Source organism: Thermobia domestica, chromosome 14 (assembly GCF_964235325.1).
Source record: "Thermobia domestica chromosome 14, izTheDome1.hap1.1, whole genome shotgun sequence".
NCBI classification, from domain to species: domain Eukaryota; kingdom Metazoa; phylum Arthropoda; class Insecta; order Zygentoma; family Lepismatidae; genus Thermobia; species Thermobia domestica.
In genome coordinates, this window is record NC_137467.1 from 190,562,706 (window position 1) to 190,579,042 (window position 16,337).

The following is a 16,337-nucleotide window of genomic DNA, read 5'->3' on the forward strand; positions in this document are numbered from 1 at the left end:
CCATTTTGAACATTTTCATCTGATTATTCTGGTTAACGAACTCATCAAGATATTTCAACAATTAATGTTTGTGCCAAGTTTCGTCTCAATCCGCTGAAAATTAGGGTGGTTATGGCATTCACAAATAGCGTTATATATATACAAATAGATAGATAAGTAGACACACAGAGGGAGAGAGAAAAAGTGTTTTTCTCCCTTCTCGCACCTGTGGTGCGTCAGAGCTAAACCGGGCCCCTTTGCAAAACGTATTGACCAACCTAACCTAAACACAAATCTCTTACTTGCTAACGTAGAAACGTGGTCGGGAGGTGTAAGGCATGTAGAAATTGTATTTTTAATAACCATGAGTATGGTCGACTTCCATGTTTTTCTTTTTACTTTTTGCAGCTACTTCGGAACGTTCAATTTTTATTCTTCACTAATTGCAAATGGCGTTTACATTCAAAATATGAGGAATTTTGGTGGCATTTGTTCGGATATTCTTCTCTTTCGAAATGAAGAAAAGAATAAAAGCAATACGCAAAGACAAAAAGTATTATCAGTACTAAACATTACCAATAATAATTGCTACGAAAAACTAAATAGACCTCTTTTACCATCTCTCATGAGTTGTATGTATTATTAACAAAAATTTTTAAAATGTCCTCGCTTAAGATTCGAACTGGCGACCTTTGCATTTCTAAGCCAGCACCTTAACCACTACACCAAGATCATGGCATGGTGACCTTTTAGTTGTCGGCGTATTTGTTGTATTTGTGTTTTATGTTCCCACTTCGACAATTTTTAATCTTTTTTTGTAAGTTTAACAGCTGTTTCTGGCTCTCTCTTTCGGTGTCGTCCTTTATTTACACAATGCACTATTCGTATTCACAGCTTATGTCCCTCTGCAATGTCTTATTCAGATTAAGCTTTTCTTTTTGCCCCTCAGTAAACATTTGATTGATTTAATTCTCATACTCTCCACGGATGGAGCGCAGGAATGCCAGACTCGAAAAATAGGTGTACATTTACTTTCCTGACAGATCATACTTTATGGTTGTGAACACTGGCGCAAATCCCGGGGTATAATGAGGGCATGTCCGCTCCAATCTTGGAACTGGAGGGGTCTCCCCAATAATCCGATTTGAAATATGTTTTTGGGAAGAAATGCGATGATTTGTGTCTGATTGCCAGAAAGAAAAGTCAGATAAAATTGATATCCCCCAGACTAAGCCTCAAATCTACCTGCCTCCCAATGTTGAAGACAATTCTGCTCCCCTGATCCTCCACAGCATTGTTTTTCAACTTCATAAATATTTTACACATTACCCGTCCCCCTCAATATTGAAGACAGATTTGCGCCGCTGCTTGTGAAACATGGTTATTCTGATGGAAGAACGTAGACTGAAAGTATTTGATAATAAGAATTTGAGGCGAATATTCGGACCCAAGAGGAACGAGAATGGGGATGACGGAAACTTCATAACGAGGAATTACATAATTTATACAGTTTACCAAACATCGTTAGGATCATCAATCTAGGAAGTTCAAGTGGACAGGTCATGTAGGCAGGATGGAAGAAAGTAAAAAAGTCTTCACTGGAAGACCAATCGGAAAACGACCATTAGGAAGACCTATGCGCAGTTGGAAGGATTGTATTAAGATTGATTTTTGTAGAAATGGGAATAGAAAGTAGAAACCGAATCCAGTTGGCCACTCGTAAACGCAGCATTGAACCTCTGGGTTCCATAGGCTATAGAAAAAATGAAATGAAATCTTTAAGTTTTATTTCCCACGGTTATGCCGGTTAGGCTAAAGGAGACGGTGATGATGAGAAATGAATGAAATGGTGGAATGAAGAAAGTGGGAGGAAACGAGAGAACCCCGAGAAAACCCACGAGCACTGTGTTTGTCACCATAGGCTATAGAGTTAGTAGTAAGATCGGAGAGTATGGGACCGAATAGTTCCTGGTCGATTAGTTGATACTCTACTGTAACTATTTTCACTTTTCTTACAAAAATTTAAAAGGAAAGAAAGAAAGTGTTAGTACCGGTACTTGTCCTTAATAGTACTATTTCTCTGTCTCAAAATAAGAAAAACTATCTGTCTATCCACATAGATAAGAGAAAAAAATATTCACCTATTTTATTTTTGATTATGCTAATTAATTGAGACGGTAATTTAAGTTGGTTTTAACTTTCCTTTTCAGAGCTAGGGATATATCACACGCGGACCTACAGTTTAAAGTGGAATTCGAACTACCATAATATATTCAAATTTTAAGTCGTCCCCAACGGGATTCGTACTCCGGACTCCGTGCAGCAAAGGCGTGCGCCCTAGCTACTAGATTAGCAGAGAAGGTACTATAATTAAAACAAACACATTTGTTCTCCTGTCCTTACTTTGGCCACGGAATAAATTTTTATATAGAACTTTTGTGGTAACTAATATTATATTGATCCGTATTCAGTTTTAATGCTCTAAAATATAGTCTATTAAATTGTGTTAATCATCCCGAAACATGCGTTCGAGTGCAGCGCCGTAACTTAGATTTTTTCTGGGGGGCAGGCATTAATATTTGGGCCCCACAGAAAAATTTGTTTTGGGCCCTCCTGCAAAATTCAAAAATAAGCTCCTTCTTTGCATCTTTCTCTTACTTTTTGTGGGGCCCGATGCCTGTGGGCCCTTGCGCATGTCTCGGGGCGCGTTTCACACATGACAAATTAATTAAGGGGATAATATTGACAAATTTTAAAGCATAGGAATAAATATTATTTGTAGGGCCCCTAATGGTAGAGAGTTTTACTGAAATGGGCCCACGACTAATTTTTGTTTTATTTACCTTTTCTTGCTGTTTTATTTATGTAATTTAGTGAACCTATTTGAAGTTTCATTTATAATTTCATGTTCGTATCGTTTATGGAGTAAGAAAATTTTGTCTTAAAGTGGTCCCCCTTCGACCGGCGGGGAGCTTTCCTGGAGGAAAGTTGCCTTTCCTAGCCCCCCCCCCCCCCAAGTTACGACCCTGTTCGAGTGGGTCCACACTCCAAAAGTTTATATCCAAAGGAGACAAAGAACTCTTAGCTTACTCAAATCCATAGAAAGTAGTTCCCATCGCTATGCATAGATGGCAGACTACGCTACAGTTTGTTAACTGTAGTTCCCAGTTTACACAGCAGATGTCAGGGCAGATCTAATAATTTTTCAGTACTACCAAATATATACTTAACAGCACAATACGTAGTAATTTTTAATTTTTCAAAGTTAGTAGTTTAATATGTTTTCAGTTCAAAGTTTAAGGCATGTGAATCTACAACCTGCGATATCTAGTGGTGATTTAAGACGATTTCTTCCGAGGGGGAAATAAGTGGCGAATCTAGCCCGGAGACGGGGAGGCCAAGGCTCCCTCTGTTTTTTGAGTGAAAAAAGATATTTGAAGCTATTATTTATATAGTTTTTGAAAATTTATAGTAAGCATTGACTTTCATTCTTTATTGGAAAATTTTTGAAACATTAGATATAGTTTCAGTTTCATTTTTGTCTGTTATGCAATGTGCAAAACAGTACTTGAGGTACACAATGTGAATGTCCAACCTAGTCATAATATCTATCAGGACACAGTTAATTTGGAAACTTTTAGAGGATCCATGAAAAATTGTTAATCAATGTGCAAACTATAGGCAATCGACGAATTACTTACTCTTGAAACTGTTGAGCTACCATACCTGTAAATGCAAAAAAAAAAAAAAAAAAAAAAAAAAAAAAAAAAGAGATGAAATCTTTAAGTTTTACGTCCCACGGTTATGCCGGTCAGGCTAAAGGAGACGGTGATTATGAAGGAAATGGTAGAATGAAGAAAGTGGGAGGAAACGAGAGAACCCCTAGAAAACCCACGAGCATGGTGTTTGTCCACCACAAAGTACACACGGCGCGAATTGGGATCGAACCAGAGACCCCAAACACCGGAGGTGGTGAACGCTCTACCACTGAGCTACCACGCTCCCCGTACCTATAAATGCCTATAATTTATTAGCTGCTAATTCGTATTTCATGTCTAACTGTAATTGGTGAAAGGAATGATTCATTTTTTATTCCTAGTTCCTGTTAACGAAGTGTGTAAACGGATTTCGAATTAAAATGATTTGCATACACTTATTAAATACCTATCATAGTTTGGGTTCTGGCTGTACCCACAGTTTTTACTTTCTAGATCCTACACTGGGAAAAATTTCACTGCACACTGCACAGTGACGGGACATACGTAGGGAGTGGGTCCTAGTCGTCCGAACTTCCCCGAAATTCCGATTTTCCTGTAAAGTAAGTCTAATTGTTGAGATAATTTTACAAATGTTAATGTAATTTATCCTTACATTGAATTTAGGCCTCCTGAAATAAATTCTTTCGTACGTCCCTGCACAGGGAATTACAGTAGTGTTGGAAAACTTATTGCTAACTCATTTTGAGCACGCTCGGATATTTGTCCCTGGAGAAAATTTCGTAGCTTCAAGAGAAAAATTCCTCTCCGAGCTACCCTCTGTAATCATGACTGGCGACATCCACGGACGTTAGTTTCTACGTGTCCAACTAGTAATCTTACTAAACATCTTAATAGCTGTACTTCGCTGACTCGAGAAGGCACAATCTTCTAAAACATTTTTTTAAGAGATATTTTAGGTTACCCCCATGCCGTTAACGTAGCCAACACCTAGTGGGTCCCACACCCACTTGCTGGTAAATGTTGATCGTCGATATAGCGACGCGTCGAAGGATTGTCCCTAGTGTGCCACTGTCCCTAGTGTGCCACTGGAATATGGGAGAACTACGAAATAAAGTAAATAGACGCACGTCATTTTCTTATAAAAGTACATGGCGAACGCATTTTATCTTATTCCAAACGTATTAAAGAATCACTCTGATTGACCAAATTAAAAAGACATCAACGATTTATCCATCTACAAGCGAGGTTTTCTTCATCGCCTCTGTGGCAAAGTGGAAAGAATACGTTCCTAGTAATCATAAGTTTGGTGGTTCGCGCCCTCCCCGGCGTAAGGTAGGGGGCCCAAATTTCGTCCACGTGCCTAATTTCGTCCCCTTCAGTTTCACGTTGTTGATGGTAGGAGCGCTGTCGGTGCAGCAACATTTGTGCAGGGGAAGGCAAGCGGGGGCAGTTGTGAGAGTGTAGCGGTCAAGGACGCGTGTGCTGTTGTTTGACGAGGAAACATGTGATTTTTGCGAAGGTGAGTTCTTGCAGTGTTGTTCATATTATTCTATTGTATTTGTTGGAAGTATTGGTTTGGTACTGTCCACATGTCAGTGGTGTAAGTAGATGACAATAGCAATATTTGTATGTGTTTAAGTGTCACAAGGTATTTTTGTTAGGAAGGTAGGAAGAGCCATGTGAGCGTGAAAGTTGTTCCTAATTTCGTCCCCCTGTATGTTCCGAATTTCGTCCCCTTATTCCCAGGGGACGAAATTAGGAACTCACACATGCATTCCATTTGTTTCAGATGGGTCCCCGGAAACAATGGAATAAAGATGCTATGAGGACTGCGATTGCTGCAGTGCAGAAGAAAGAGTTGGGATACAAAGCAGCCAGTAAAATGTATAATGTTCATAGGGCGACATTGAAAGACTATGTGAAGAAAGGTGGACATTTAAGTGGAGAAGAGTTGGTAGCGATGACAATTGGCAGGAAACCAGTGCTGACCCTCGACTTGGAGAGTCAACTTGTTGAATACTGCATGGTCATGCAGAAGCACTTTTACGGTGTAACACTGAAAGATTTACGACGCATGGCCTATCAACTTGCTATTCGGAACAATATTCCACACCCGTTTTCAGTAGAAAATAAAACAGCTGGACGTAAGTGGATGCGTCTATTCTTCAAAAGACATCCCGAAATCTCAATTCGAAAACCTCAATCTCTGTCACTTGCTCGGATTCAAGGATTCACCCCTCAAAGTGTTGAACAGTTTTTTGCTCTGTTAAAGCCAGAACTGAAAAAAGTGCAATCTAACCCGGTCAAAGTGTTCAACGTTGATGAGACGGGCATTTCGATCGTGCAACACAAAGCTGCGCGCATTGAGGCCATGAAAGGAAAACGGGAGGTGCATAAAGTGTCCTCTGCTGAGTGCGGTTCGTTAATCACTGTGGTGATGTGTATGTCTGCTGCTGGGCAATTTGTGCCCCCCATGATGATTTTCCTAAGACAACTAATGAAAAGTGAACTGATGGATGGAGCACCACCAGGAAGTATCGGAGCGGTTCACCCGTCTGGATGGATAACGGCCGATCTGTTTGAGAAGTGGTTTCAACATTTCTTGTTCATCACAAAACCTTCAAAAGAAGACCCCGTTGTGTTAATTGTAGACGGACATTATTCGCATACGCGTAACATCAATGTAATAGACGCGTGGAGTGTCAATAGTTTGCTTGCCTCCTCATTCTATATCGAAACTGCAACCGCTTGATGTTGCTTTCATGTTTCCCTTTAAGACGTATTATGGTCAAGCCATTGAAAGTTGGTTGAGTGACCATCCTGGTCGCACAGTTGGCAATCTTCAGGTAGCTGGTTTGTTCCGTGAAGCATATGAGCGTGCTGCAGTCGTACAAACAGCTGTCAACGGATTTCGCAAAACGGGCATTATTCCATACAATCCGAATATTTTTAGTGAAGCGGATTTTCTTGGCCCTCCACAGTCTGACACCAAACATCAGGATGGAACTAATAATTCCGATGATATGATCCGTCCTTCTGACCAAGCATCCACCAGCAAGCAGTTTCAAAACCAGCAACCAGCAGTTACTCCTCAAAACATTAGGAACGTTCCAGTGATCCAACCATCAATATCTACGAGACGAGGTACAGCAACCGTTATCACCAGCTCGCCCCATAAGAGAAAGATTGAAGAAGCTATGGCAAAAAAATCGCTCGAGACATTCGAAGACACGTGTTCAACCTACTAGTGCCAAACAAAAGTGCGGGAAACCATCCTTCCGCAAAGCCAAAGAAGACACGACAAGCGACAGTGACTCCAGCTTTGACATTCCATATGCCGACTCGTCTGACAGCTTTAGTGAGGATGATGCTGATGCTCAATGTACAATTTGTGGGGGGAAATATTCGACAGTTAGACATGGTGAAACGTGGATACGCTGCTCGCAATGTCTTACATGGCTTCATGAAGCTTGTTGTGGTGCTGAACGCCGTGCTACATTCATTTGCCGGGATTGTTTAAATGGTTAAATCCTCATCTTATCCTGATAACCAGTTTTTCTATAATTCTATTTGCACTTGTTTTACTTGTATTTTCCTTAGTTCATTTGTTTGTAGTTTGCTTCGTTACACGTACAAGTTAAAAGTACATCATCATAGTCAGCTACACATGTTCACTTTTCTGCCTATTTTTTTGTAACTAGTTAAATAAAACTGCTTATTACAAAAGAAACCTTAACATTGTACTTTCTTTTGAAATTTTAATGGGGGACGGAATTAGGACCACGTTTTTGTTTTTGGACAGATTGCAATACTTTTGAAATCATATTGTAAAAATAAAACTAAATGCTGATACACGCAACTCATCTTGACTACCCAATAAAGGAATAGTCACTATAGATAATGTGCAAATTTGGCTCTCCTAACCTATATCCTGCAGCCTCAAGGTACGAAAACATGACTAGAGGACGAAATTTGGGCCCCCTCCCTTACTTTTTTTCAGTGTTTTTTTAAGACTCACCTTAATGTAAACAAATCACACATATAGGCGATTTAACATATTTTCGGGGGAGTAATAATGTAGTTGATTGGCATGTTGTCGCGTCTCTGTCACTGGTGGTATAATTTTCAAAACGGAAGTGGGGCTACCGCGGATCGTCGCTGAGGGGTCAGTCAATTTTTGGCGAGAGGTCGCGTAGTTTGCCTATCGGTGGTTCGTCGACGCTTACGGCATGGGGTAGTCTTTCAAACCATTAAATTTTCCAACTATGCCCCCATATATATATACCGGGTGATTCAATAAGAACGTACCAGGCCTATATCGCAGCTAATACTGCACGTAGAGCCTTCAAACAAAAAATTGCATTACCAAATCGTATGTGTAGAATGTAATAAAAATAGTAGCGACACCAGTGGCGTATCGTGAATATCTTCAACGGAAGTCATCTGCAAAATTTGACATGGAAACAGGGGTTGGTTGTGCCTCCATTGAAACAAGCTCACAATGGGAGAAACGTCGAGGGGAAACACCCTCGCGCCATCTGACTTTCATCTAGTAATGCGACCGTGTAGCTCCCAGCGAGGAAGAAATATGCCAACGTGTTTCTTCTCGAAGTTTCTCCCATTGTGTGCAATGGAGGCACAACCAACCGGTTTCCATGTCAAATTTTGCAGATGACCCCCGTTGGAGATATTCACGATACGCCACTGGTGTCGCTGCTATTTTTATTGCATTATACACGTACGATTTGGTAATGCAATTTTTTGTTTGAAGGCTCTACGTGCAGTATTAGCTGCGATATAGGCCTGATACGTTCTTATTGAATCACCCGGTATATATATATATATATATATATATATATATATATATATATATAAGGGTGTTACAAAAATGTGTAAGAATTTTTTGGGAACACATTTCTGACATCAAAATAAGAAAAAAAGTTAGTATGGATCTGTGCTCAAAAGTGGATAGTTTCGGAGGTCTAGAGTACCGAAAACGTGCAACACACTACTATGGGACCTATCGTAGTCGGATCAAGACATTACTGAGAAATTGGTATGTGAACTATCCAAATATCCATGTTTAAGAATGCTCCAGTACTTGCACACCAATTTTCAGAGAGGTAGATGGAAAGTGATCAAAAGTATTGCCAAACATCCTCTCTAAAAATGATTGTGCAAGTACGTTCTGAAATATTGATAATTCGACAGTTCACATACTAATTCCTCAGTGATGCCTTGACCTGACTTCTATCCTATAGTAGTGGAATTATGGACCTTTTAAAGTTCATTTTTACATGTTTTCATATTATGATGTAAGGAATTTGTTCCCAAAATGTTCTGACAAATTTTTGTAATACCCTGTAGATGTATAAAATCTTGGAGTCATTACCCACGAAGTTACTGGTACCTGATGTGTCCTGTGGTGATATCATTGGAGTCTTCATTCCATTGTTCCTGAGGATATCAATCAGTTCGTAACGCAGCGTCGAGATGTCCTGGCGAATCTCCATGACGTCATCCTCTGTAATCCCATACTCATCTCTCTTCCTCTGCTCAGCAGTGACGTAGCGACGGACCAGAAGACGCATCACTGCTTCATGACGCTCCTGCTCTTTCTCTCGAGTCAGGGTCTGCAATTCAATAAAATGCACTATCTCAAAATGATTCATAAGTATATATGAGCTATCACATGTGTTAATGCTTAAGGTTATTATATGCCCTGGGAGACCAGGATTGTCCAGAATTTACGTGGACGGAACATGTCTCGTCCGATTCTGCAAAAATCATGGATTATGTACGAGGGCAATTCAGAAAGCTCCGTTTGCGCATGCGCGAGAAATAGCCACAAAAGAATGAAGTCAAATCCTGTGGCGTTGTGTGTAGTTATAGTAGTTCAGTCGACGGTGAGCAGTAGAAGGAGAAGGTTGCATTAGAGTTCACTTATCCATTATAGCAATTAAAAATGAACGCTTGAATAAAAAAATCCATCAAATGTGAAGTGTATGTTTGCTAATATGATTTCTGACTCCGAAAAAGCTTTCGGCAGCTGTGATTCATCGTGAACTGTATGTTGTTTACGGACCAAACGTGATTAGTGAAGGTGTCGCACATGAATGATGTGGCATATTTACGAATTGATGTGCACGATGCGGCAAGAAGTTCCAATGGCATGTTTTTGATCATCCTCCCTATAATCCAGATTTGGCGCCGAGCGACTACTACCTTTTCAGGCGCACGAAACAGTGGCTTGCGCCGCATCACTTTGACCATGTCAATGCGTTTCACGATGCTGTTAGCGGGTGGCTTCATTCCTAGGTGCGATTTTTTTTTTAGAAGAAATTTGAAATATTGTGAAACGGTATGACAAGTGCTTCAATTTTAATGGTGAATATGCTGCAAAGTAATGTAATGTACTTTTCTAATGTGTATATAATAAAAGTTGTTTATCTGCGAGTGTATGGCATTGATAACCAAACATTTTTTTAATTGCCCTCGTATATCATTTTATGAGTACATTTATACGCAGTACTTTATCTAGTCTTCTTGGTTTCGGGCTGATGAGAATATAAAGGTCTAGGGAGTAGATAATACGAGGGGGGACCCAAAAGAAATCGAATTGAAAGAGCGCTGCCGTTCCTAGGCGTAGTAGAGAGTTCTCCTGCTAGGTGGGTCTAGTAGAGACCTCCCCAGATCAGTTGGCCAAGCGGCTCTGCATAGGAGGTTAAAGTTTGATCGTATTATTGTTTTTCTCAACTGTTCTCGTTTGCCGCCTGCGAAATCGTTATGGTAGATTCAAAGAAACAAGGAGTGTGTTTGCTTCCTACTTGGAAAATCGGAAACGAAAACTTACCAAATGCTTCAACAGGCTTTCAAGAAGGATACTATCAACGGCACACAAATTTTTGAGTGGTTTGGGCGCTTTAAGTGTGGTGAAATGGATGAGTGTTTAAGATCATGCTCGTTCTGGGTGCTCTTCATCATTTCGAAACGACGAAAACATCGAACAAATCTGCCCCAAAATCAGCGAGGATCGCCGTTTCATGATCGATGATATTTCAAAACAGGCAGGAGTGAGTTGGAGCTCGTGCCAGCGTGAGGTTTTGCAAATGAGACATGTTGCCGCTAAGTTTGTTTCTCGCCTGCTCACACAGGATCAAATCATTCGTGTGAATTTGAGCCAGGACTTGAAAAATCAGATTGAAAGTGGTCCAAACTTTTTGACCAACATGATGACATTTTCCGAGAATTAAACAAAATCTAAAAGGAAAATGTTTTGATGGTATAGAAGCTGTAAAAAGAACTTCACAGAGCGCATTGGACGATATAAAAGTTCCAGAGTTCCAGAGGGCGCTTCAAACAGTGGGAAAGAAGATGGGAGAAATGAATCGCATTTAATGTAGAGTACTTTGAAGGAGACTGAAAGAATTTTGTAAAAAATATAATATTTTTTTTTTTTTTTTTTTTTTTTTAGAACGAAAGTCCGGTTTCTTTTGGGTCTCCCTCGTATACATCATTTACATGCTACATCTATAACTTCAAAAAGTTTGGAGGAATTGTAGAACTGTAGGGTGAGAAAATTCCACTCTAATACGTTTAGAGAAAACACTGCATTATTAGTTACTGAACGAAATGGGATACTTCTCTTTCTGAGAACGAACATTTTGATTGAGTAACCTACTTCGACAGTCATCAGTCTTTTGGCATAAAGTAGAATGCAGTACTAACATTGGAAGTGACTATGCAAGATAGTAATTGTAATCCATTGGCAACGAAATACGCTCTTCTCCCCAGTGGCGGATCTAGAAATTAAAAACTGGGGCGCCAAGCAGGACCTAGACTATAATAGGTATATCATGAGTTTACTATAAACTTTCAAAAATATATAAATAATAACTTAAATTATTTGTGTTACTCAGAAAACTGGTGACCTGGGCTCCGCGGTCCCGAGCTAGAAAAGCCACTGCTTCCCCCTCCCCATAAAACTAAGAAACCACCTATGCAAATCAATTTTCATAATTGGAAGGGGTCTCTAGGGTCGTTATCTACGCCACTAGATCTCAACGAAAATTATCTGTTTCATCAAGTCATTAAAGTGAAGAAATTTATTAATAATGATCAAACAGACCTCAAGTTTAATATTTTGAAGGACAAAAGGTAGTCTTTTCTAGAAACTAAACCTCAGAATATTCGGTTCTTCTGAAGATACCATAATTTTAGCGTTTCTTCCAAGTCATACACTGCACAAAATACAGAAACTACTTTTAGACACAGCAGGACATGGTACACATTACCGACACTCTTTGAATACCTGTAGATGACACACGTATTCACTGTAGATACCTTGTAGATACTGTGTTGTCCAAGTATGTCCTAGATGTATATACAAAATGTGCAAAATATATGTCATCACTTTGTTTTCGAACTGTTTGTCGGCAAGAAGTGTTTTAAATATGTCACTCTAAATACTGTTTTCGGACAATGAACGCTTTAAGACACGCAAAGCACGCTTTATGAACACATACTTGATATATTTCTCTCTCAACATCTGTACTAAATGTGTTTAAATGTTGTTTTATTTTTTACAGTGTAGTGCTAATGTCGGAAGGATGTGTTCACTTATAAATGCCCAGTGGACTAACGAAAGAAATACATAAACTTTGTCAACCATTAGTGCTATTACTGACATTCAGTACAACATAAGCAATATAAATTGACCTAAAGTTAAGAAGTTTATTAGCAGTGATATACTTAGTCACAGAGTTTTGACCAAGTACCGTCTTCAGAAAGATACTATTGGTGTAAGCAACCTTAAAACAGAATTACCAATTTAGTGTTACCAAGTTCAAAAAGGCGATAATAAATTTATGTAATTAGTGGATTCTCAAATCATTTTTAACAATACATTATGATATATACATTATCCTAACTACATGAACTCACTCACTCTCTGACATAAAGAACGGGCACTTCCGGTTCACGTAGAAAATTAAAATTGGGCATGATCGTAGCATTTCGGAACTATTCCAGAGGAAAATTGCCAAAAGTGAATATTTTTTAATTATTTAGGGAATCTAATGAGGGATGAAGAAATTCCCCATGTTATTTAAATGTCTCTTTTTCTTTTACCTATAATCTCATGTTTTAGGTGCATGAAATTGGAATAAAAAGTTGAAATTAGGTATGCTTGTACATTTTCGTTAGAGGTACTTAAATAAATCACGAAACATTCCAACTTTAGTGGGGTTGTAGGGGCAATTGAAAAATCTTTAGCATATTGTTTATATATGCCAGACGTTCTACACCCCAAAATTATTGGGTACACCCGGAGGATCGGAATGATGAAATTTGGCATAATTGTAGTTTTTCGGGATTAACCCGAAAGAACAATTGCTAAAAGTGAATATTTTTAGTTTTTAGGGTTCTAAAAGGGAAGTGAAAAATCTCCATGTTATTTAAATGGAAGTTTTCTTTGAAGAACAAAGGCTAGCTAACTAACTCTATATGGAATCCGAAAGTTCAATGCCGCATTCACAAAAGCTCGCCACTGACTTCTATCCTTAGCATACTTTGACTGACTTCTATTCAGTTCCTACTTTGTATTCCTATTTCTGCGAGATCCATCTTAATATTGTCCTCCCATCTTCGCCTAGGTCCTCCTAATAGTCGTTTGCCGATTCGATTTCCAGTTAAGACTTTGAAAGCGTTCCTATTTTCTTCTATCCTGGCTACATGACGTGCCCACTTGAGCCTCCTAGATTTCATGAATGTTTGGTAAACCGCATAAATTATGTAGTTTCTCGTTATGAAGTTTCCGCCATTCCCCATTCCCGTTCCTCTTGAGTCCAAATATTAGTCTCAGGATTTTGTTCTCAAATATATTCAGTCTACGTTGTTCCCTCAAAGTAAGCGACTATGTTTCGCAACCATACAAAACAACATGCATGATTATCGTTTTATATATTTTAAGCTGTAAAAATAACTAGCGAGTGATTAAACAGAGTATTAAAAAGTAAAGAAAGATACATATGAGGTGCGAGGCCGTAGGCCAAGCAACGATGGAGTCTGGGGACAGAGTTTCCAGCTGGCCAAAGGCTAATATTGGATATAAAGTTACTGCAGAATTGTTTTCGGCTATCGTTAAAACAATAAAACCTTAGTCATAAAAAAAAACTAATCAAGGAAACACATTTACGACAATGGTTCTTTGTTAACAGTTACCATAACATAAACAGTAAAAAACACGTGATGAAAATTAGTTGAAGAGGGTTTTGTAGTACGAAAGTGTGGAATCTTATTTAAAGCCAAGAATGCCTTGTCCTTGCTTCAAATTGACCCATGTACGTCCAGAAGAGATTGACAAATCAGAAAATGCACAACTAAAGCCTGGAAAGCTAGAACAGAAAGCTGAAAAGTTAGAACCGAAACATCCGAAAGATGGAAAAGTTGAGAGAACTTCTGATTATTACGTGACAGTTAACATTCCACCAAAATTTGAGACCCCGAGTGTGTTTTCAGGCTACGGCTACGAGCGACCTCAACATCCTTTCTATCGAACAACCACTCACGAGTACGCATTTCTACCTCCGAATATCCACACTGTGCCAAGCATCTACTTCCCCAGGAACCAGAACTTCACCAAGAAACAATCAGTTGGTGGCAACTACACGAACTCTTCTCTCAATACATCCCTCAAAGACTAATAATGCCTTCTACATCAACTCCCAAAAAAAAGTCTGTTTTTGTTATCTGGTGTTTCAACTACAAAATAACTAACAGAAGAATTGTCTCTAATAAACTCATAATGTAACCGAAAGATAATCTTACAGAAATTCTGCAGTTGAAGATTTGCAATGTTACAATATTTATACAGCTTATTACGACAGATTAGTAAAATTCTTTATGACGATTAGCTATCAGTGAACACACAGAGGATTAGTTTATAGAGTTGCTGTCAAGACTACCAGGAAGACATAACCTGATGAATGTCCACATGTGAGATTAAAGGTTTCCAAAGTTAATCAACATGTATCTTCATGGATCAAATTGCTGATTCCATTTCGAAGAATTCAATAGAATGTTTAACCATTGTCATACAATATATTCTGGTGGATTTTTTAATTTCAGAATCAAATAAGTTAAGTACTCAGTATAAATAATCACATAAATTACTGTGTTCTAAATTCTAGAATCGGAAGTTACGTTCTTTTTCCCTTGTTATTGGCAATTTAACTCTTGCATTACGATTCAGGTTCATTTTGTGCTTCATTCGGTGTTGCCAGATTGGGCTAAAAGTAGCGAATTGGGAGATTTTTAAAGTATCCTCGCTACCAAAGTTTCAAATTGGGAGAAATGCTACTTTTTCGGCTATTTTTAATTATCTGCAGGCTATGAGTCTTAAGGTGGATCACCACCCGGAAGTCAGTACATATTTTAGCTTGTTCCCTTAACTATTGCGCAATGGAACGTTACATATTATAAATATTGTACTATAAGATGGAGTTATGTTTCAGCTACAATACAAGACACTGTTTCATTTGGTTGTGTCGTCTGATATCGAGAAAGGTAACACATAAAAGAAAATATTTGATTCGTTTTACAATGAGCACACAAGATGGCACTTATTGTGTGTGTAAAGTATTTTAAAATAACGATCTTATTACGAAATAGATAATTTGTTTGACCGTTATTCGTGTTATGTTTCACATTTTATTTAAATATTAATTTACATTTAAGGAAATAGATTTTGAGAAGAAATTTGCGCAGAACACCATAATGCGTTGTTGCCAAATTTTTACGTTTATTGTGGTAGTCACAATAAGAAAGTCCTGGATTCTAGCGTTGTAGTTCGAGAAGCGGAACTTTCCTGTGAATTGCGGTAAGGGTCGAAAACTAATTTTACCAGTAAGTATCCAAGCAGAATTTCAGAATTACTTTCTTTATTATCTGGCATCAGTAAACACTCAACAATATCTGGCAACGCCGCGCTATTCAAGCAGCGTTTAGCACAGCAGCGAGAATATCTAGTGATCCACCTTAAGAATGCACTATATATATATTTTAAGACATGAAATCACGAATTATTAGTGTTATATAATACAATAAAAGTTTTGTTTAAGTTTTGTTTCTTCACTTAATCAATTCACAAAGAACAATAGTTTTATTAAAACCAACATGTTCGATACTGGTTCAATTCTTGTTTTTAGTACATTTTAAAATCTCCAAATCTGGCAAGACTGGATAGACTCTAGTTAAGTTTGCGCTGTTGTAGTATCACTGATCGTGCTGCTGTTTTAGTTAATCCCTGGTGCTAATAGTTATGGGAGCTGTGTAAACATGAACGTCGCAAATTTAATTGTGTTACTGTATTGTCAATATTAATATAATGTGTAAGTGGAGATACAATTAATCTTTGAAAATTCTTGGCTCCCAATTAAAAAATTTAGAAATGAATTAAAGAAGTAAAGAATAACAGTGAACAAACCTACTGTAAACATTGTAAAGTGTATTTCAGAGCCCACTAAAACTTACTTAAGCAAATATGTCTCCTCGAAAATTAGAAAATTCGTCTATTTTATACTATTATCGCCTGCCCAGTTCATTGCACCTACAGTTCTATTGCAGCTGACGTAGTATGGA

The 16,337-nt window shown here is 38.4% G+C and overlaps 1 protein-coding gene across 1 annotated transcript in view; it reads right to left on the reverse strand.

The window, feature by feature from the left end:
* Positions 1 to 16,337, reverse strand: part of trp (transient receptor potential) — an 86,205-nt gene that overhangs the window by 21,064 nt on the left and 48,804 nt on the right. Inside the window, exon 12 of the mRNA XM_081739258.1 lies at positions 9,109 to 9,331. Within this exon, the coding sequence (XP_081595384.1) occupies positions 9,109 to 9,331 (223 nt within the window). The remainder of the gene's footprint in view (positions 1 to 9,108; positions 9,332 to 16,337) is intronic.